This window comes from Oncorhynchus keta, chromosome 4 (genome assembly GCF_023373465.1).
Source record: "Oncorhynchus keta strain PuntledgeMale-10-30-2019 chromosome 4, Oket_V2, whole genome shotgun sequence".
Taxonomy (NCBI): Eukaryota; Metazoa; Chordata; class Actinopteri; order Salmoniformes; family Salmonidae; genus Oncorhynchus; species Oncorhynchus keta.
Window position 1 is genome coordinate 30581314 of NC_068424.1, and position 22329 is coordinate 30603642.

Genomic DNA, 22329 nt, shown 5'->3' on the forward strand with positions numbered 1-22329 from the left:
CCTTTCAGCAGGACAAGAACATAAAAAACAAGGCCAAATTATACACTGGAGTTGCTTACCAAGAAGACAGTGAATCTGCCTGAGTGGCCGAATTATTATTATTATTATTATTATTATTATTATTATTAAAAAACTTAAATCTACTTAAATCTGTGGCAAGACCTGCAAATAGTTGTCTAGCATGATCAACAACCAATTTGACAGAGCTTGAATAATTTTAAAAGTAATAATTGTGAAATGTTGCACAATCCATGTGTGGAAAGCTCTTAGACTTACCCAGAAAGTAATTGCTGTCAAATATGTTTCTACAAAGTATTGAATCAGGGGTGTGAATACTTATTTAAATTACAAAATAAATATTTTTTTCATTTGACCTTTTATTTAACTAGGCAAGTCAGTTAAGAACAAATTCTTATTTTCAATGAAGGACTAGGAACAGTGGGTTAATTGCCTTGTTCAGGGGCAGAACAACATTTTTTACCTTGTCAGCTTTCACTTTGTCATTCTGGGGTATTGTGTGTAGATGGGTGAGAAAAACATAAATCTATTTAATCCATTTTGAATTCAGGCTGTAACACAACAAAATGGAATAAGTCTAGGGGTAAGAATACTTTGAAGGCACTGTATGTTGGTGTTTCTTTTACTTTGGCAGTTACATGTATTATAGCATACTGCACATTGGGCCAGATAGCCATGGCCTACGGGCTTGATGGAAACACAGGCTCAGCCTCTGACAGCCCACATGCCAAGACTTGCTCTGATTGCGTCTGACTCTGTGGGAAAGTGAACAGTGCAGAGAGAAGACAGACAAGTGTACAATAAACACCACAAAGGAAATGTTTCACTGCCAGTTTAGACTGTAAACAGAGCAAATGGGTTTTAAATGATTTTCTTTATAAACATCAAATTGACTTTAGATGGCTTTTAGAGATTTAGACAGTGAGGAAGTCTAGTGAAAAAACGGAGGAAAACCACGATTCATTGATGACTCAGCATGACCTGTCTATTTGTATACCTTATTGTGACTGACTAAACATAGACATTCAGCAAAACATCCGAGAGTCATCGGCACGACTGCACTGCTACATTTTCTTTGACAATTCAAATATTTCTAACCAGAACCAGAGGAACACATCATATACACTGAACAAAAATATAAACGCAACATGCAACTATTTCAAATATTTTACATAAGGAAATCAATCAATTGAAATAAATGTATTAGGCCCTAATCTATGGATTTCACATCTGTTGGTCACGGATAAAAAAAAAAGTAGGGGCGTGGATCAGAAAATCAGTCAGTATCTGGTGTAACCACCATTTGCCTCATGCAACGCGACACATCTCCTTCGTATACAGTCGATCAGGCTGTTGATTATCGCCTGTGGAATGTTGTCCCACTCCTCTTCAATGACTGTGCGAAGTTGCTGGATGTTGGCGGGCACTGGAACACAATGTCGTACACGTTGATCCAGAGCATCCCAAACATGCTCAATGGGTGACATGTCTGGTGAGTATGGAGACCATTTCAGAACTGGGACAATTTCAGCTTCCCGGAATTGTGTATAGATCCTTGCGACATGGGGCTGTGCATTATCATGATGAAACATGAGGTGGTGGCGTCAGATGAATGGCACAACAATGGGCCTCAGGATCTCGTCACGTTATCTCTGTGCATTCAAATTGCCATCGATTTAAAATGCAATTGTGTTCATTGCCCATACCATAACCCTACCACCACCGTGAGGCAATCTGTTAACAATGTTGACATCAGAAAACCCCTCGCCCATGATGCCATACACGCTGTCTGCCATCTGCAGGGTACAGTTGAAACTGGGATTCATCCGTGAAGAGCACATTTCTCGGAGCATGCCAGTGGCCATCGAAGATGAGTATTTGCCCACTGAAGTCAGTTACGACACCAAACTGCAGTAAGGCAGGTCAAGACCCTGGTGAGGATGACGAGCACGCAGATGAGCTTCCCTGAGATGGTTTGTGCAGAAATGATTTGGTTCTGTAAACCCACAGTTTCATCAGCTGTCCGGGTGGCTGGCCTCAGATGGTCCTGCAGATGAAGAAGCCGGATGTGAAGGCCCTGGGCTGGCATGGTTACACGTGGTCTGCGGTTGTGAGGCACGGTTAGACGTACTGCAGAATTCTCTAAAACGACGGAGGGGGCTTATGGTAGAGAAATGAACATTCAATTCTATGGCAACAGCTCTGGTGGACATTCCTGCAGTCAGCATCTGTGGCATTGTTGTGTGACACAACAGCACTTTTTAGTGGCCTTTTATTGTGCCCAGCACAAGGTGCACCTGTGTAATGATCATGCTGTTTAATCAGCTTCTTGATATGCCACTCCTGTCAGGTGGATGCATTATCTTGGCAAAGGAGAAATGCTCACTAACAGGGATGTAATCAAATTTGTGCATAGCATATTTGAGAAATAAGGTTTTTGTGCGTATGGAACATTTCTGGATAAACAAAAAAATTCAGCTCATGAAACATGGGACATGCGTTTATTTTTGTTCTGTGTAGTTTATAAGTTGTCTTTTACCTCAGTGATTGAGTTGCAATATTGTGTTATGTACGGTATTGTACATTGTTACTGCAATTAGAATGAATTATATTTGGGTTACAAGCCTGGCTTGTGTTAACTTCAAAAGGGACTACGGTGAACCTAAACTTAATGATCTAGTAAATTCCAACGAGGAATGTTTTGGCAAGGTTATGTAACTGAGTTAAATAACTTTGTTTTTGTTTGCCCGGCTACATGTGGTGTATAACACCTCTTGTGTGTTTTTGTGCGGCCAGCTCTGCTTTGTGGTGTTCTGGACCCCTCACATCTCTGAGAAGATTCTAGTGAATGTGATTGGTGTGGACCTTGCCTTCGCTGAGCTCTGTGTGGTTCCACTAAGGATTTTCTCCTTCTTCCCTCTGCCAGGTAAGGAGTGCACAAAGTGCGTAATATCTGTTGGTTGCAGCACTCGAGTTATGAGTTTGATTCCCTCATGACCCACACATACTTGCCATATATAACAGGAAGTGTGACAGGAAATGTCTGCTGGAAATGTCTGACTATTTAGGATTAGTCACCCAAATGTGCCTCCTAGTATGTGTCCTGTGTCCTGACATGTTCCTATCTTGAGTACGAGGGTTTTCTATGTGTTAACACAATGCTGTACCGCTGAGCCCGGAGTCATGGTCTGTGGTCCAAATGGCACCCTTATTCCCTATATAGTGCACTACTTTGGACCAAAACTCCATTGGCTCTGGTCAAAAGTAGTGCACTATAAAGGTTATAGGGTGCCAGTAGGGCACTACAAAGGGAATAGGGGGCCATTTGGGATGCTACCATGGTCTGCTGAGACAGCAGTCTGATTTGACGTTTCCACTGACTCTGTCCCCTGTGTGTGTAGTGACAGTCCGGGCCCACCTGACTGGCTGGCTCATGACCCTGAAGAAGACCTTTGTGCTGGCCCCCAGCTCTGTGCTCCGCATCATCGTCCTCATCACAAGCCTGGTCGTGCTGCCTTATATGGGGTAGGTGGACACCTCACTGGAATGGCACCCTATTCACTACTTTTGACTGGGTGCACTGTAAAGGGAATAGAGTTCCATTTAGTACACACGGTCTGTTTCCTTCAGCTAACATGTATGAGTTCCTGATTCACCAGTCTCATAATAATGTAAGCTATGATGTGGCCTGAGAGATTTGATATTGTAACAAGCCTGTATGGCCACCAAAACTCACACGTAGTTTGTTAACGAGTATAAACAGCCCATGACGATAATTTCCCATGAAATAATCAAGTTGCCGTTTATTTGGATCAACATAGCGCACACCGACCTGACGCACAGAAGCGCCTCTAGAACTGACAGACCCAGCATGCCCCAGCCTCATCAACTACAGCAACTCATTTGCATAACATTGTGCGATATGCTGAGAGTGACGAAATCATCTCCAGGCTATCAGACTGTTAAACAAACAGTCACCACTAGCCGGCCTCCGCCCAGAGACTTAGAGACTGCTGCCCTATGTACATAGTCATTGAACACTGGTCAGTTTAATAATGTTTACATACCGTTTTACCCAGTGTATACATACATACAATTTATATTCTGGTCTCTGACATTGATTGTTCTGATATTTCTTAATTGAAATTTTTATGGATTGTGTGTAATGTTTATTTTTGTGTTTTACTGCACTGTTGCAGAGCTAGAAACAAGCATTTCACTGCACCTACGACAACATCCTCAAATCGTTGTATCGACCAAAAAACTGATTTGACACATTACAATATGAATTATGTTCTATTCTAAAACGGGATACCTAAAGATGGTTTATTTGAATTCAGCAAACTTTGTTTATTGCTTAGTGTGACATTTTGATTGGACTCCAATCTGACACGGAGTTGAGGAGCTGCTCTCTGTTTCATGATAAGCAAACATGAATAGAAATGTATTCAGATAAGATTTTAAATCAGAAATATGTAAATTGTCACCGTTCACCACATCACCTACCATCAAATGCAGACTTTGCAAATTCAGCGTGAGGGTATGAGTTCTCTGCGGTTTTGTATTTAGCCAATAGCCTCATTAAATCTTTAGACCGGTTCTTTGTGCATGGTTTTCAATTAAACATAAGGTAGCATAATATACAGTACCAGTGAAAAGTTTGGGCACCTACTCATTTCAGGGTTTCTTTATTTTTACTATTTTCTACATTGTAGAATAATAGTGAAGACAAACTATGAAATTATGTAGTAACCAAAAAATGTGAGATTCTTCAAAGTAGCAACCCGTTGCCTTGATGACAGCTTTGCACACTCTTGGCATTCTCTCAACCAGCTTCATCAGGAATGCTTTTCCAACCGTCTTGAATGAATTCCCACATGCTGAGCACTTGTTGGCTGCTTTTCCTTCACTCTGTGGTCCAACTCATCCCAAACCATCTCAATTGGGTTGAGGTTAGGTGATAGTGGAGGCCAGGTCATCTGATGCAGCACTCCATCACTCTCCTTGTTCAAATAGCTCTCACACAGACTGGAGGTGTGTTTGGGGGGGCCATTTTCCTGTTGAAAAACAAATTATAGTCCCACTAAGCGCAAACCAGATGGGTTGGCGTATTGCTGCAGAATGCTTTCGTAGCCATGCTGGTTAAATGTGCCACCAGCAAAGCACCCCCACACAATCACACCTCCATGCTTCATGGTGGGAACCACACATGCAGAGATCATCCGTTCACCTACTCTGCATCTCACAAAGACACAGCGGTTGAAACCTTGGTAGGCTGTCATTTTCAATAAGAATTTGTTTTTGTCTGACTTGCCTAGTTAAATATTAAAAACAAAATCTCATTTGGACTCAACAAACCAAAGGACAGATTTCCACCTGTTTAATGTCCATTCTTCTTATTGGTGTCCTTCAGTAATGGTTTCTTTGCAGCAATTCGACCATCAAGGCCTGATTCACTCTGTTTTTTATTTTATTTTTTAAAATTTTACCTTTATTTAACCAGGCAAGTCAGTTAAGAACATATTCTTATTTTCAATGACGGCCTGGGAACAGTGGGTTCAGGGGCAGAACGACAGATTTGTACCTTGTCAGCTCGGGGGTTTGAACTCGAAACCTTCCGGTTACTAGTCCAACGCTCTAACCACTAGGTTACGCTGCCGCCCCTGTCTCCTCTGAAGAGTTGATGTTGATGTCTGTTACCTGAACTCTGTGAAGCATTTATTTGGGCTGCAATCTGAGGTGCAGTTAACTCCAATGAACTTATCCTCTGCAGCAGAGGTAACTCTGGGTCTTCCTTTCCTGTGTCGGTCCTCATGAGAGACAGTTTCATCATAGCGCCTGATGGTTTTTGCTCGTGCACTTGAAGAAACTTTCAAAGTTCTTAATTTTCCAGATTGACTGACCTTCATGTCTTACAGTAATAGACTTTCGTTAATCTTTGCTTTTTTGAGCTGTTCTTGCCATAATATGGACTTGGTCTTTTACCAAATAGGGTTGTCTTCTGTATACCATCCCTACTGTATCACAGCACAACCGATTGGCTCAGACGTATTAGGAAGGAAAGAAATTCCACAAATCAAATCAACAAAATGTGATTGTCAGCTTCATTAAATAGGACCCGCAAAACACCATTCTCAACATCAACAGTGAAGAGGTTACTCTGGGATGCTGGCCTTCTAGGCAGAGTTCCTCTGTCCAGTGTCTGTTGTTTTGCCCATCTTAGTCTTTTATTTTTATTAGCCAGTCTGAGATGACTTTTTCTCTGCAAATTCTTATTTTCTATGACGGCCTAGGACCAGTGGGTTAACTGCCTGTTCAGGGGCAGAACGACAGATGTGTACCTTGTCAGCTCAGGGATTTCAACTTTCGCTTACTAGTCCAATGCTCTAACCGCTAGGCTACCCCAGGGTTATCTTCAGTATACCACCCCTAACTTGTCACAACTGTTTTGGCTCAAACACATTAAGAAATTCCACAAATTAACAAGGCACACCTGTTAATTGAAAGGCATTTCAGGTGACTACCTCATGAATCTGGTTGAGAGAATGCCAAAGCTGTCAAGGCAAAGGGTGGCTATTTTGAAGAATCTCAAATAACATATTATGTTATTTGTTTAACACTTACATGATTCCACATGTGTTCTTTCATAGTTTGTCTTCACTATTATTCTACAATGTAGAAATAAAAATAAAGAAAAACCCTTGAATGAGTAGATGTGTCCAAACTTTTGGACTGGTACCGAGTTAATAAAACATGCATCTATGTGCTATGCTCAAAGCGAGTGTTTTTGCTGCACAAGAATTGGACCCATCGACAATCCTAGCTGCCCTTTTACCCTACCTTATCTGTAAATACAAGTGAATGTGTCACTGACATTTCTGTCTGAACCATATGCGACAAAGCGGTGTGACTTCAAGATGGTCATTGCACTGTGGGCAAACGGTATCTGAGCATAAATCACTATAAAAGACTGACCATAATAGAGAGGACTTTTCTTCCATCGCTTAGCATCTCATCCGGACTGACAAGCCGAAGCCAGTATATCAGACCTGCTGCTATACTTTCTTTACCCCAGAAAAAAAACATCCGTGTTTGCTAGACGCCAGGCTATTTCACAGCAAGACATCGAGGATGACTTGCATTCTTCCAGAACTAATTCACACATTTTTCACTTGCCACACACTGTAGGCCTACAACTAAATGGCTATTTTGCTTTAGTTTCTTTGGAGGAAGTGTGAAATGGGCCTATTTTAGTCTATACGGCCCCCCAAAATGTATTCCAATAGGGTAAGCCTGTACCATATAGGCCTACGGTATATCCTGTATTCTGAGCTCTACTGGTCAATTTTTGCAGTGTTAATGAAAGTTGGGGTTTGTGTTTCAGTGTCCACGGGGCCACACTGGGGGTTGGGTCTCTGTTGGCTGGTTTCATAGGGGAGTCTACCATGGTGGCCATTGCGGCCTGCTATGTCTATCGAAAACAGGTGAGAGAACCCCTACATAAAGGAAGAGTAAGAAACGGTATAGCAGGGTTCCCCAACTGGCGGCCCACGGGTGATTTCATTTGGCCCCCCCAAGTTGAGCAATTTATTGTTGGACATACGACTGTAAAAACACCAGCAAGTAAGCTCCAAGTTATTTTACTTTGGAACAGATTTCCTAAATGATGCCCACACGAGAGATATGTGACCCTATACAAATGCAAGCATAATTGTAGTCATATGTTTGTGCTTCTTGCAGTCAATTTGACGTCATGTTCCAGCCCCCTGACCATCCCCTCGAGAAAATAGTCCCGTGCCTGAGTCTAGTTGATGAGCCCTGCTGTATAGTCATACAGTGAAGTACAAAATAACTATAAATTATTCGTCATTCCTTTCAGCTCTTTCTTATATTCCTTTTCTTTCATTCTCTCCTTTCCCACAGAAAAACAATGAGATGGCCAGCGAGCTGGTGGTGGAGGGAGAGGACTCGGCTCCTATGAGTGAGGTGTGTTCCAGAACTCAGATGGATGCCATTGAGGAGCTCCAGGAGGAGGAGCTTCAGGAGTAGAGGCACATGGAGAGAGAGAGACAGGAGAAATTGGAGCTGAGCTCCATTAGAAAAAGGGAATTCCAGCGGAAGAGGACCATGGGTAGGCCCCAATACCAGACCTGAGAGAAGAACACAGATCGCTTAATAGGCTCCTTGAGTGGATGATCAGCCATGATGAGGAACACGCACTGTACAGACAAGCCATGCACTGAAATCCATGTAAATACCTTCCAATCCTCTGGACAATTAATGTATTCATGAACTGCAGAAATAGGATAAGTATTAATCACTTTCATCATCGTGTTACTGCTAATTGAGCATGGGAAATAACTGATGTAGGAAAACTGGTCCTCAGCTAAGGGAAATGTGTTGTGGAGAAATTGAAACATTATTTTACTTGGATAAACAAGTAAAAGAAGCACAGCTTTATTTGATTTTAATGCTGGAACATTTTTAAAAGGACCTGTTGAGTTGGGCAAGTGTATTTTACATTGAATGGTGTTCAAGAACTAGAGTTCTGTTTTATATAGGCGACGGGAATTTGCAAAGTGTATATTAACTTGCAGAAAGGGGTCGGGAATCCCTCAGTATCTTAGTGGGTGTGTGTGACTGTGTTTGCATCATTATGCTCGTCCACTTTATGCAGTCTGGGAATGTTTCATTTTATTTTGACAAGTATAGCTATTTTCTTAATAGCACATTGACTGTTCGATGTACATATTGTAAAGGCATTATATTATTTGGCAAATAAATTGTTATTTAAAGAGCCCATCTGACTATTGAAACATTGACACGTAGTGAGAATTTATTTTGAAAATATTGATTTTATTTCCTTAAACTCTGCAATCATACTGCACAAAAGTGTTTACCCAAGTGGTATAATCAGTGTTAGCTTTTTTACATTTTTTATAACCAAAATGGTCTCCAGGCAGCAACCAATGTTCACCCATATTGTGCATAAATGACTTAAGGCAACATGGAGGACCAGGCCAGGCTTCATATGTAGAACCCAACTCAGAGGCTGCTGGTTTGACAATGAACCAGGAAACTGTTGCCAGTATCTGGATTTTGCAACAACATTGGCACAATGCATTTTCTCCAAGAGCACCTTGGTTAAAGGCAGCATGTTACATTTTGAAATAATACCACACCTTTACCTGAGCGTATGGCAGCAAGCAGAGACCAGGCATGCCACTGACGCAGGGACAAATTATCAAACAAACTTCCTGTACTCCAGTTAACCCATCTCTAAAAATGCAGTTACTGCTAACCTTACAATAAAATTGTGTATTTCATGAGTTACATAAAAAATAAACTTCTAAATGTAAGTGCCAATAACTAACTGGTAGCTAAAATTGATTCAAGGTCATGGTTTCAGTGTCAAACAAGGCTAAAATGTGCTATGAGGAATTGACCTCTGCCTACTCTGCTCTCACCCTTTATGGGTGTTTTAGTACCCATTTACACCTGCTGCTAAAAAAAATGTGATCTGATATCTATTTAATCATCAGTTCTAGTCAGATTCCAAAAGCTCTTTCTAACAGGTGTAAATGGGGCCATAATGTCAATAGGCAGGAATATGTTCAGTGTTCACTCAGTCAACATGTGTGCTTTCTGTTCTGCCTGCCATGAGCAGCTTCTTCAGTGGCAAATCAGGGACTTTGAGTCCAATCAGCTTGCATTGAGGTCTTCTGGGACCTGGAGTCCATTGGGCTGGCCCACTGGGACATTGTAGTGCCGGTCATCCTCTGTGACCAGACATACACAGGGCCAGTCTTCCTTATGGTCGTCGGGAAAATAGGTGATAAACTCCTCTGTGTGTGCCATGTACAGCCTGTAGACTTGGATGGTGCACTGCAAGGCATACCCCAGCAGAAACATCTCCACCTACACTCAGGAACCAATGAGATAGGGAGTTGACGCTTTATATTTAGAACATCATTATGGTTTTAGAAAATTGGGTATTGAGAGTTAGTGGGTGTATTGGAACCATTGTTTAAGGACTTTGAAAATTAACTTATCTGTAGAAGCCTCTAGAAGTTCCAGGGATCGAATATTGGTTTATTTGGATCAGTTGAACGCTATAGCGCGAGTTAAATCAAAGTCATTTCCGATTGAGCCGACATATTGCAGTCTTCGAACGCGGGAACCTTGCCTTATTCTATTGCGCTATAGCTCGGAATTGAATCGAGCCCATACTATGTTATACATTCTTCCCTGAGATACTGCTCTGTCATTGATGCTAAGCTTCAAATCCAAACTCAAATGTTAATCTCTGGCCTGCTCTGACCTTCCCAAGAGTCACCTAACAATCCAGAAAGACCCTGAGGCTTAGGCTGAACTGCTGTTGAGGACAGAAGAACAGATGGTACAGTGCAAGTGTGTGCATGTTAGACTTCAAGGTTTGGTTTGTGGGAAAGCAAAAACACACCCATCCTATTGTATCGTCTTGTTTTGCTCAGCACTGATTATGACTACCGGTTAAATGGTACCTCTACTATGGGTTTGGATGGGAAAAGTCCAGCTAAAAGATCCTGGTTTACCACTGTTCAACTGCCAGGAAAGGCTGTAGTGTTGGGGAAAATATTTTCCCACGCTACCAATTACTTCACACTGGAAGAAGTTAAGCTACACAAAAGCTACCCGTAAAAAGGAAAATTCCACCCCAAAGCTATTTTGGTATTTGTTTCATTAGTCCAATGTTGATAGTCCCAAAATGTTTTGCTTGTCAAAGTTTCAAGATATGCAACTTTCAAAATACAGAAATCTGATCTGTATGATGCAAAACGCAGCATCATACGGGTCAGATTTCTGTATTTTGAAAGTTGCATATCTTGAAACTTTGACAAGCAAAACATTTTGGGACTATCAACATTGGACTAATGAAACAAATAATTTCTCTATGAATTTGGTCAGGTCGCCCAAAAAGGTACATATTGCAGCTTAAAAAAAAATATATATATATATATAGCTTAACTACAGTTACTTTGAAAAAGTAGTTCACAACATCCAAAGTACTTTGAAAAATTGTAGTATGAAAATCTGAAATGTCAGAGTACAAATTGCGAGAACAGAATTCTCAGATTAGTCTATTAAACAAAGACTGTTTTAAGAGAATTGGGCAGGTCTGATGATGAAAAAGAACGAACGTCAACTTCATCCATAATTTTTCTTTTTGCAAAAAAAGTGTGTAGTTCCAGTACTTAGCTACACCTCTACATGGCAAGAAAGTCCTTAACTACTGAAAAACCGAAACATTTTATTTAGGTCAACTACCACCAAGCTACTGCAAAATGTAGTTAAATGACAAGTTGAACTACATTTAGTTCCCTACTCCAACACTGAAAGATATTTAATTGATGCCTATGAAAACCCTATTAGAGAAAGTGTTTGGGCTTATGTATATCTAGAAGTATTAATGCATGTTCATTTGAACAGGGGACGGGACCATGTTTGTGTGTTACGTCGCCACAGCAACCTGCTGCTCACCTGCTCCAGCCCCCCGCTGAATCCCACGTGGCTCAGGTGGTTGGACAGGAAGCTGCGTGGGCAGTCGGAAGAGTCGCGTGCGTAGAGAAGCCAGCAGAAGACGGGCACGTCTCCTCCCTCTTGCATGGTGGTGTGGAGCTCCACGGCCTGGCCCAGCATGAGGAGCTTCAGGGCTTCCAGCAGGCCCAGCTCCTCCTCCCCTCCCTGGAACACACGCTCACACAGACACAGTCTCTCCTCCGCACTGGAGCAGCCCACCGCCGCCTGCCACTGGGCACAACAACACACACAAGCCACATACTGTCATCACCACCATGGCTGGAAATCATATACATTGAATTATTGCTATTTTCTCAACCGCAATTCACACACCGTCAACATTTTATGGCTGGATGTCATACTGCTCTTATCTTGCAATTCATGACTTCAGTGTCAGTCAGTTGTCACCATAATATGAAGGTGACAGTATACACCATTTTCCCATTAGTTGGTGGTATTAGGGTACAGCTACCAACCATCTAATGACAGAGGGAGAAGTCTTTGAAGTCTAATCAAGAACAGAGTTCCTCCAGAGGTGGAATAGGCTGTTTGCTGCCAGCCAGAGGTCTCACGTTGCGATACAGTCTACTTTCCACAGATAGGTATTAAACTGTTTCCTGAAGACTGACGATCAATCTATCCCGTCTCCTGTTTAATATCAGGCTGCTTCAATAAAACACAGCAATCCGCAAGGGAGGGTACAGTCAGCGCAGTACACCACAAACTACTCTAAAACTGCCATTAAAAACACCCTCCCATGTGGTCATAATTACAACCATAAGGTTTGGGAATCAGCTACGTCTCCATTCAAAGTCTGGGAAAAGACATGGGTGTTTCCGTCTTAAATACAGTACAACGTGTACAGTACATAGCGCTGGGTAAGGAAGGCACGGGCGGTACCCTGTTCTGGAGGAGTTCCATGTAGCGTTTGAGCTGTTGGGCGGCATCTTCGCTTCCCTCCCTCTGTCTGCACTCTGAGGGGAACATCCACTGGCCAATCAGGCATTCCAGCTCCTCCAGCCACTGTGGAGAAGAAACAGGGTTGTATTCATTATGCCCCAAACAGATAGAAATTGATTCAAATGGATTCAAATGGAGAGGGACATCCTTGAACTTGTCTAATAAGAAATTCACATTTTTGTTTTCCATTGCAAAATGTTTAGCTACGGTGTGCACTAATGAATGTGACCAAGACACATCAGATTATAACGGCAAGCCATACTGACCATCAGGCAGCTAATGTCCATGGTACTGGGGTCGTAGGTATAGACAGTATGAGGGCTAATGACTTATATACAAGTTTTAGAGCGTACACAGCGTTAGTTATGCAAGCATGGTGTACCGTGGAAATGTGTTCGTCCTGCAGCCAGACAGGCAGCTGGGTGCTGGTGGAGAGCACCTGGAACAGAGTGGCTCGGAGGGCACAGTAGTTATCTCCTCTCACCCGTCTCAGGCTCCCAAACCTCTGAGACAGCTCAGTGTAACCCTGGGACCAGACAGGAAGAGCAAACTAGTATGAATCATCTTGTAAGAATGTCCTAAATATTAATCTTAAAATGGGACAATCTGGTATTTGAAAAACAACAACGCAGTTGCTCCTCTGCTCCGCAACAGCAGCAGTGGTGGGGGCGGTCAGTGGTGCCGTTTCACCCTACTCCGGATTCCATCTTTAAAAAGGTCCATAAATGACGGAACCAATCCCATATTTCCTTTTTAAAATATAAGATCATAGTAACTGGCTAATCAACTGACCTTTCTAATAAGGGTACTTTTGGCAGTGTTTCCCTTCCACTCTCTCTCACTGTAGGACATAATATCCACCATTGGCTCCAGACTGCATCGGTCCTCAACCTTTGGAACTGAGATAGGGAGAGAAGAGAAAAAGTGAGAAAGAGAATACTAAATATTGAATCAAAACATTTGTGGCTATACCATTAAAGGACACACTGGTGTTCTGGTAAAAAGGAAATGATCTGAAATTGACTGACGTGTGATTTCAAACAATGGCTCCGGGCCTGCATGTTTAACTAGCCCCTGGGGGAGCTCTTCAGCTCCTCGATACAGGTCTTCCTCGCTAAAAAAGTGGATGACAGTTGATGTTATTATTAACATGTCAAATAATAGAAGATCATTTTGGTTCAATTATGTGACACTGATCTGCAGTCAGTTCTAAGGTACAAAGAGAGACATTGACAAACCTAACTCCCAGATCATCCCCAGCAGGACCATCTTCTTCCCTCATTTGTAACACCTCCAAATCAGCAGAGGTGCTGGGCCTCTGATGGGCCTCTCCTTTTAGGGCCTCCTCCACTCCAGTCTCATCCCCTGTCATGGCCCCTGCAGCAGCACTCTCCATCTCCTCATCCTCCTGTTCCTTTGTTTCTGGCACTTCTTCCTCCGCTCCTTCATCTAAGAGGTCTTCCAAAGATGGGACTTCAACCAATCCACCCTGGGTACCTTCCTTCGCTTGTTCACAGGAGTTTTGACTGGAGAGAGAAGTCGAGAAAGCCATTCTGTCAATTGCATACGTTTGCACTTCACGTCACGAGAAGAGCATCTCTACTGTCATGGTCTTATGTTCTTACACCACATTCCTCTCGTACAGTCTGGCCACAATGTTAGTACCATTCTAACTGTAAAAGACGACACTTTGATCTACCTTGTGAGGAATCATCTAAACTCAGCCACAAAAAGAAACGTCCCCTTTTCAGGACCCCGTCTTTCAAAGATCATTCGTAAATATCCAAATAACTTCACAGATATTCATTGTGAAGGGTTTAAACACTGTTTCCCCATGCTTGTTCAATGAACCATAAACAATTAAATGAACATGCACCTGTGGAACAGTCGTTAAGACACTAACAGCTTACAGACGGTAGGCAATTAAGGTCACAGTTATGAAAACTTAGGCCTCTTTAGTGTCCTTTCTACTGACTCTAGAAAAACACCAAAATAAAGATGCCCAGGGTCCCTGCTCATCTGTATGAACGTGCCTTAGGCATGCTGCAAGGAGGCATGAGGACTGCAGATGTGGCCAGGGCAATCAATTGCGATGTCCATACTGTGAGACGCCTAAGACAGCGCTACAGGGAGACAGGACGGACAGCTGATCGTCCTCGCAGTGACAGACCACGTGTAACAAACACCTGCACAGGATCGGTACATCCGAACTTCACACCTGCGGGACAGGTACAGGATGGCAACAACAACTGCCCTTATTATACCAGGAATGCACAATCCCTCCATCAGTGCTCAGAATGTCCGCAATAGGCTGAGGGAGGGTGGATTGAGGGCTTGTAGGCCTGGGGCAAGGCAGGTCCTCACCAGACATCACTGGCAACAATGCCACCTATGTGTACAAACCCAGTCACTGGACCAGAAAGGACAGGCAAAAAGTGCTCTTCACTGACGAGTCGCGATTTTGTCTCACCAGGAGTGATGGACGGATTCACGTTTATTGTCGAAGGCATGAGCATTACGTCGAGGCCTGTACTCTGGAACGGGATGGATTTGGAGGTGGAGGGTCCGTCATGGTCTGGGGAGGTGTGTCACAGCATCATTGGACTGAGCTTGTTTTCATTGCAGGCAATCTCAACGCTGTGCGTTACAGAGAAGATATCCTCCTCCCTCATGTGGTACCCTTCCTGCAGGCTCATCCTGACATGACCCTCCAGCATGACAATGCCACCAGCCATACTGTTCGTTCTGTGCGTGATTTCATGCAAGACAGGAATGTCAGTGTTCTGCCATGGCCAGCGAAGAGCCCAGAACTCAATCCCATTGAGCACGTCTGGGACTTGTTGGATCGGAGGATGAGGGCTAGGGCCATTCGCCCCAGAAATGTCCGGAAACTTACAGGTGCCTTGATGGAAGAGTGGGGTAACATCTCACAGCAAGAACTGGCAAATCTGGTGCAGTCCATGAGGAAGAGATGCATTGCAGTACTTAATGCACCAGATACTGACTGTTCATTTTGACTTTGACCCCCCCCCCCTCCCTTTGTTCAGGGAGACATTATTCCATTTGTTAGTCACATGTCTGTGGAACTTGTTCAGTTTATGTCTCAGTTGTTGAATCTTGTTATGTTCATACAAATATTTACACATGTTAAGTTTGCTGAAAATAAACATTTGAGAGTGAGAGGACGTTTCTTTTTTTTGCTGAGTTTATGTTCACAGCAGGAAACAGTATGGAACATAGATCAAATTACACAATATAACGCTGAGATGCCAAAGGTGTAGAGGAGAACAGTAATGTGGACCACTCAAGAGTAATTCATTCCTATCACTCAAACTCATTTCACTATTAATCGTGGTCATTTTTTGCTTAACTTTTAGGAAATTAAGGACTGCATTCTTTTCATATTACATGACAGAGATAGATGGTTGAAAGCACACCTGCACAATTCTGTTGTGTGATATTCTTTTTATGATCTTTGGATGCCCCCTAACGGTGGCAAAGGAAATGACAATACAAAATATATTTTCTACAGTTTATATCATTCAGTTAATTTCAACAAGTTGTGATAACGAACATTTCCATTGTAAATATTAGTCTACTCACCTCTTGCTGGTCCCAGATGGACTCATTCTCACTGGTTCCTTCACCAGTCCAGTGAGGTTTTGGGGAACCAGACCATTCTGTGTGGGCTCCGTAGCTCCTGTTAAAGCTGGAGAAGCCTCAGGATCCTGTGGACTGTCATTCAGGTGCGCTACAGAGCTCCTATTCTCTTTACCATCAACCCCCTTTATCACAGTGCTATACATGAGGGGACAGGGAGGAAAGATGTATGTAATGCCCACTGTGAATACACAAAGAGTCACCCAGAAATCCCAATGGTTTGAACTGAAGCTACAGCCATTTTAGCCATAGACGTTTGACTTACATAGTGGGAGATGGAGGTGAGGGCAGGTGAGGGACACTGTCGGTAGATGCTGCCTTCTCACAGGCCTCTGGTGGGGTCAGCAGAGAGTCTGGGAGAGATGTGACCACCACAGTGCCAAGACAACACTTCTCTGGCTCTGACAGTACATCCACCGCATTGTGGAGGGGTATTGTTGAATCCTCATCCACAGGTTCAGAGGTAATGGATTCTACTGGTATCTCAGCTTTGGGAGCAAAGGCTTCAGGGCATTTGTCCTTAGCATCAGGTGTAACTGTTATATTATCTGAGTGTTCATTCTGGACCACAGTGGAGGTCTGCTCAGCAAGTACAGCTACATCTATCTCAGCCAGGACCTTCTCTGCATCTCCTCGTCCTTGCACCTCTTCCTTATGGGGACCCTGGGGAGGATCTGAAGTGCATATCTGAGCTTCTACATTTGTGCTCTCTGTGGCTGTATCCTCAATGCTTTTGTCCAGTGCTGTAAGGATGGAGTTTGCTATGAGTCCAGTGCCTGTGTTGGGAGATGGCTCCTCAGCCTGTCTGTCTTCTGTCTGGAGGAGTCCATTCTTCTCTATAGTCTGGGGCTGATCAATGTCTTCCTTTCCATTGGTTTTGGGAGGGACACTACAGCACACCTGCACAGTCACAACAGCCACCTCTTTGTCTTTCTTGTCCTCTGCATCATCTCCTCCCGTTTTTCTGCGACAAATCATCCATGGAAACAAAACTAACATGTTTCAAAATACATGTACTACAAGGCAAAAGTATGGAAGATTACAAGTGCTTCATGTGTTTGCCAATGGTTTGACTTGCTAATTCAAGTGGTGTGTTCCCACTGGGCACAGACGTCAGTTCAACGTCCAGTTTAGATTTACATTTGGTTGAGTTGTCAAATAACTATTTAGGTTAAAAGTTGAATGAAATAAAATACAAAATGTCCTTATGTTGATCATTTTTTGCAAATCCAATCAGTTTTCCACATTGATTCAATGTCATCACATTGTTTATGGGGGTTGAAATTACCTGGAAACGATGTTGATTCAACCAGTTTTTGCACAGTGGGTTTTGATTGCAGTCCAATCAATGACTGATTTAATTAGGTAACCAATGGCAGTGTTGAGTCATAATCTTACCTCACTTCAGAATCTTCCTCGGAACCATTGTGGAATCCAGCGACCTCTCCACATTCTGATGAGGATGCTGGAACCTCGACACCCCCATGAAGTAACCCACTTATTTCCTCCACATTGTCACAGGGACTAGCAGCAGGACAACACCAGTTTCCCATTCCCACTTAGACAATGCACACCCTCTGCCTCTCGAAAGTAGGTCTTGGGTAAAATGTTGTAACGTTACTCTGAAATCCACAGAGTCTTGGTTCCTACCCTGGTGAATTGGAGGAGCTTATTCAGAAATAGAGATTTTAGGTCCATTACAAACTGTTCAGAGCATTTGTAAAAAACCTGACCTAAAAATCTATAGGACAGAGAGAGGATACCAATTCCATGCTGTGAGAGCCCAGGCCATACTGTAGCGTCAGGATGTATTGTTGGTCCTATGAGCAAAAGAGAACATACAGCAGAGGCTGGTGGGATGGGCTATAGGAGGACGGGCTCACTGAAATGACTGGAATGGAATATATGGAACGGTATTGAACACATCAAACATATGGAAACCACATGTTTTACTCTGCTGCATTAACACTATTCCAGCCCTGACAATGAGGCTGTCCTCCTTTAGCTCCTCCCACCAGCCTCCACTGACATGCAGTGAAATTCAACATTAGATTTCCTATTTATTTCACCCTTGTATGAAGTAGCCTATATCTTTATACTGACTGGAATATATGTATACTGACTAAAATTACATGAGGAGAAATGGCATGCAAATCACTTTTTTACAAGGGGGAAAAAAATATATATACAAAAAAAGGCGCATGCGCTATTAGGACTCGTCTCCGCAGGCGGCTGTGGGAGTGAAGATAAACGGTCTGTGCAAACACTGGATCCTTGGGAGGTCCATACCCCCTTTACAATTTTAAACTTCCACTTCAATTGAGTAGGGCCGTCCCAAGGATCCCGTAAAGCAAACACCGAAGAGCAATAGCGGCACCTCACCTTGATGTTGGTTGTTTACCACAATCCAGTGCTGCGATTACCCTTCGGTTTCAATACATTTTCAGAAAAGACACAACATACTGTATCATTCACGGCTAGGCTGTCATAGACGATCCTCGAAACGTGACAATGTTGTTTAGCCAATTCAACTGACTGGCGTGATCAACGCTTGTGGCACCCCGTCCGATGCACGGAAGTACAATAAATAAATGTGGAGGGTGTGTCTTCCAACAGCAAGAAATGTGTAGTGTAGCGAGCCATCAGATTTGACGACAAATGTTGTGACGTAAATTTCTTGGAAAACGTTACATATAATTTGTTGTGAGAACGCTAGGATAAGGGTTATCTGTTATTCCTTCCAACATTGTAGCACAGCTAAGCTTGCAGACTCATAATAACAGTTTGCTACAATGTTACAAGCAGCATGCGCTCGAGACAAAATAGCTGCATACGCAGGAAGTTTAGCGCACGATAGTTTCATATTTTGGACTGAAACTCTTGACAGCTCAGGTCTGAAAAATGTGATTCTTGGCCAACATACACACTGAGCATAATGCTAAGGATATATACATGAACGACGTACATTCGACACTCCCATGTCTACTTACTTTCAACGCGGACTGCTGCTGTACACGGTTTCAAAATATAGTTTTACAGTTGTCCCACTTGTTGTGAAATACAGCAACCAGTTGATAAACGTCGTTCTGCTGGAATGGGGGGGTGTTTGACAGTTCAACATATACAACAAAGATGTTTGATATATGAAGATGTCATACTCAGCATTTTACCATTGAAAAAAAGGTCACAGTTCCGGTCTGCTTAAGGTGAAATATGCAGAAATCGCTCCGCCTTTTCCTGGTTGCTAAAATTCTAATAGTTTGCCTACTTTCATGTGACAAAAAAGCAGTCATTGCATAGAGAATCATTGTACCATTTAAACAGCTGTGAAATATATTATCCATAATGCAAAATATTGTATTTTTAGTGGTTTGAAGCTAGTGTACAAAACCGAAAGTAAAAACGACACTTTTTTTCAACCTTTATTTACCTAGGCAAGTCGGTTAAGAACAAATTCTTATTTACATTGACGGCCTACACCGGCCAAACCCGGACAACGCTGGGCCAATTGAGTGCCGCCCTATGGGACTCCCAATCACAGCCGGTTGTGATACAGCCTGGAATCGAACCAGGGTGTCTGTAGTGACGCCTCTAGCACTGAGATGCAGTGCCTTAGACTACTCCACTCCGGAGCCCAACTTCAGAAGGGGGCGCATAGAAATAGCTCACATAGAACCTCTACCTCTTCTTAGACTTGCTTTCAATGAGAATGACAGATGTATAATTTTATGTGAATTTGGTTGGGTCTAACATTAATTTGACAAAAGCTGGACCCCTTCTAGCCATGCCCCTTTTTAATAAATGACTGTATGAGTGGAGGCTGGTGGTAGGAGCTGTAGGAGGATGGGCTCATTGTAATTGCTGAAATGGAATAAATGGAACGTTATCAAACAGAAGATCATTTTCTCATGATCACAACATGATCACAAAATAATACAATTATCACGACACAACACAAGTTGTTTTGTCGAGATCACAAAATAATAAAAAGTGCATCATTAATTAATTTGTTCAAATGAATGATAAAGCACCACTTCTCGTCTCCCAGCTCTTTAGCTCAAGGCAAGGGACCTTGATTTATCTTGCTAATGTTCTAATATATAAACTGGCAATGAGCTCCAAACACACATTTATTTTACTAAGCAAATCAGTAAAGAACAAATTCTTATTTTCAATGACAGCCTAGGAACAATGGGTTAACTGCCTTATTCAGTGCCAGAACGACAGATTTGAACTTGCAACCTTTTGGTTACTAGTCCAACGGACAGATTTGAGCACTTTTGGTTACTAGTCCAATGCTCTAACCACTAGGCTACACTGCCACCCCACAAAGAATCAGCGGGTTATGTTAGTCTGAAACGTAGCAAACAATAAAATGTACGCGCTAATCCATCGCTGCCACCTCAGCCGTACTGTCAATCTATCATCAATACGTCCACTCTTATTTATAGAGTTTATCTAGTGATCTTGACAAAACAACTTTTGTTGTCTTCTAAGGAAGTCTCAAGGTTTTGCTCACCTGAGGTAGAGTATCTCATGATAAGCTGTAGACCACACTATTTACCAAGAGAGTTTATCTATATTCTTCATAGCTGTCTATTTACCACCCCAAACCGATGCTGGCACTAAGACCGTACTCAATAGCTGTATATGGCCATAAGCAAACAGAAAAACGCTCATCCAGAGTCGGCACTCCTATTGGCCGGGGACTTTAATGCAGGGAAACTTAAATCCGTTTGACCTCATTTCTACCAGCATGTTAAATGTGCAACCAGGAGGACACATCTCTAGACCACCTTTAACTCCACATACAGAGACGCTAACAAGCCAAAACTAAACCAGGAAGCACCAGTGACTCAGTCAATAAAAAAGTGGTCAGATGAAGCAGATGCTGAGCTACAGGAATGTTTTGCGAGCACAGACTGGAATATGTTCCGTGATTCTTCTGATGGCATTGAGGAAGACACCACATCAGTCACTGGCTTCATTCATAGGTTCATCAATGATGTCATCCCCACAGTGACCGTATGTACATACCCCAACCAGAAGCCATGGATTACAGGCAACATCCGCACTGAGCTAAAGGGTAGAGTTGCCACACAGAGTTACACATGGAAAAAACAAGCGTACAGTCAATAACACAATAGAAAAAAAGAAAGTCTATATACAGTGTGTGCAAATGGCGTGAGGAGGTAAGGCAATAAATAGGCCATAGTAGCGAAGTAATTACAATTTAGCACATTAACACTGGAGTGACAGATGAGCAGATTATGATGTGCAAGTAGTGATATTGGTGTGCAAAAGAGCGGAAAAGTAAATAAAAACAATATGGGGATGAGGTAGGTAGATTGGGTGGGCTATTTACAGATGGACTATGTACAGCTGCATTGATTGGTTAGCTGCTCAAATAGCTGATGTTTAAAGTTAGTGAGGGAAATGTAAGTCTCCAGCTTCAGCGATTTTTGCCATTTGTTCCAGTCACAGGCAGCAGAGACCTGGAAGGAAAGGCAGCCAAAGGAGGTACTGGCTTTGGGGATGACCAGTGAGATATATCTGCTGGAGCGCATGCTACGGGTGGGTGTTGTTATCGTGACCAGTGAGCTGAGGATAGACTTATAGATGACCTGGAGCCAGTGGGTATGGAAACGAATATGTAGCGAGGGCCAGCTGACTACAGCATACAGGTCGCAGTGGTGGATGGTATAAGGGGCTTAGTTAACAAAACAGATGGCACTGTGATAGACTGGATCCAGTTTGCTGAGTAGAGTATTGGAAGCTATTTTGTAGATGACATCGCCAAAGTCGAGGATCGGTAGGATAGTCAGTTTTACTAGGGTAAGTTTGGTGTCGTGGGTGAAGGAGGCTTTGTTGCGAAATAGCAATTCAATTCTAGATTTGATTTTGAATTGGAGATGTTTGTTATGAGTCTGGAAGGAGAGTTTACAGTCTAGCCAGACACCTAGGTATTTGTAGTTGTGCACATATTCTAGATCAGAACCGTCCAGAGTAGTGATGCTGGTCGGGCGGGTGGGTGCGGGCAGTGAACGGTTTAAAAGCATGCATTCTGTTTTACTACTGTTTAAGAGCAGTGGGAGGCAATGGAAGGAGTGTTGTATGACATTGAAACTCATT

At 42.8% G+C, this 22329-nt stretch overlaps 2 protein-coding genes across 12 annotated transcripts in view; one reads left to right on the forward strand and one right to left on the reverse strand.

Annotated features, from left to right (window-relative positions):
* LOC118373423 (progressive ankylosis protein homolog) overlaps positions 1-8818 on the forward strand; it is a 22253-nt gene extending 13435 nt beyond the window's left edge. For 2 of the 3 annotated variants that reach the window (XM_035759556.2, XM_052505576.1), the window contains exons 9-12: positions 2815-2944; positions 3420-3543; positions 7403-7502; positions 7942-8818. In XM_035759556.2, coding sequence (XP_035615449.1) covers positions 2815-2944; positions 3420-3543; positions 7403-7502; positions 7942-8067 — 480 coding nt within the window. In that variant the 3' untranslated portion in view covers positions 8068-8818. Of the gene's footprint in view, positions 1-2814; positions 2945-3419; positions 3544-3839; positions 4180-7402; positions 7503-7941 lie in introns of those variants that run through there. The other variant, XM_035759563.2, reaches the window with a different exon arrangement.
* On the reverse strand, positions 3474-19383 carry LOC118373376 (uncharacterized). 9 transcript variants are annotated; one of them, XM_035759514.2, is made up of 12 exons: positions 19188-19382; positions 17961-18017; positions 17596-17848; positions 16463-17161; positions 16141-16335; positions 13776-14063; positions 13566-13651; positions 13330-13436; positions 12920-13063; positions 12478-12600; positions 11539-11808; positions 8854-9936 (listed from the first exon to the last, which is right to left on the reverse strand). In XM_035759514.2, the coding sequence occupies exons 3-12, from the start codon at positions 17748-17750 to the stop codon at positions 9721-9723; spliced, it is 2283 nt and encodes a 760-aa protein (XP_035615407.1). In that variant the 5' UTR covers positions 17751-17848; positions 17961-18017; positions 19188-19382; the 3' UTR covers positions 8854-9720. The 9 variants fall into 9 exon arrangements, with proteins under 9 accessions (XP_052361520.1, XP_035615407.1, XP_035615391.1 ...); XM_035759498.2 differs by having other exon boundaries at positions 17931-18017; XM_035759520.2 differs by lacking the exon at positions 19188-19382 and adding an exon at positions 18580-19178.
* Between the last annotated feature and the right edge of the window lie 2946 nt (positions 19384-22329).

Bases quoted from the DNA above. Each gene is read 5' to 3' on its own strand.
- LOC118373376 (XM_035759527.2), bottom strand. From the start codon at position 17,750: ATGGGAAACTGGTGTTGTCCTGCTGCTAGTCCCTGTGACAATGTGGAG. The intron at 12,601-12,919 runs GTACACCATGCT...TCTTCTCCACAG, and splicing joins AGGACGAACACATTTCCACG to TGGCTGGAGGAGCTGGAATG. The intron at 11,809-12,477 runs GTACCGCCCGTG...TGTTGTGCCCAG, and splicing joins TGGAACTCCTCCAGAACAGG to TGGCAGGCGGCGGTGGGCTG.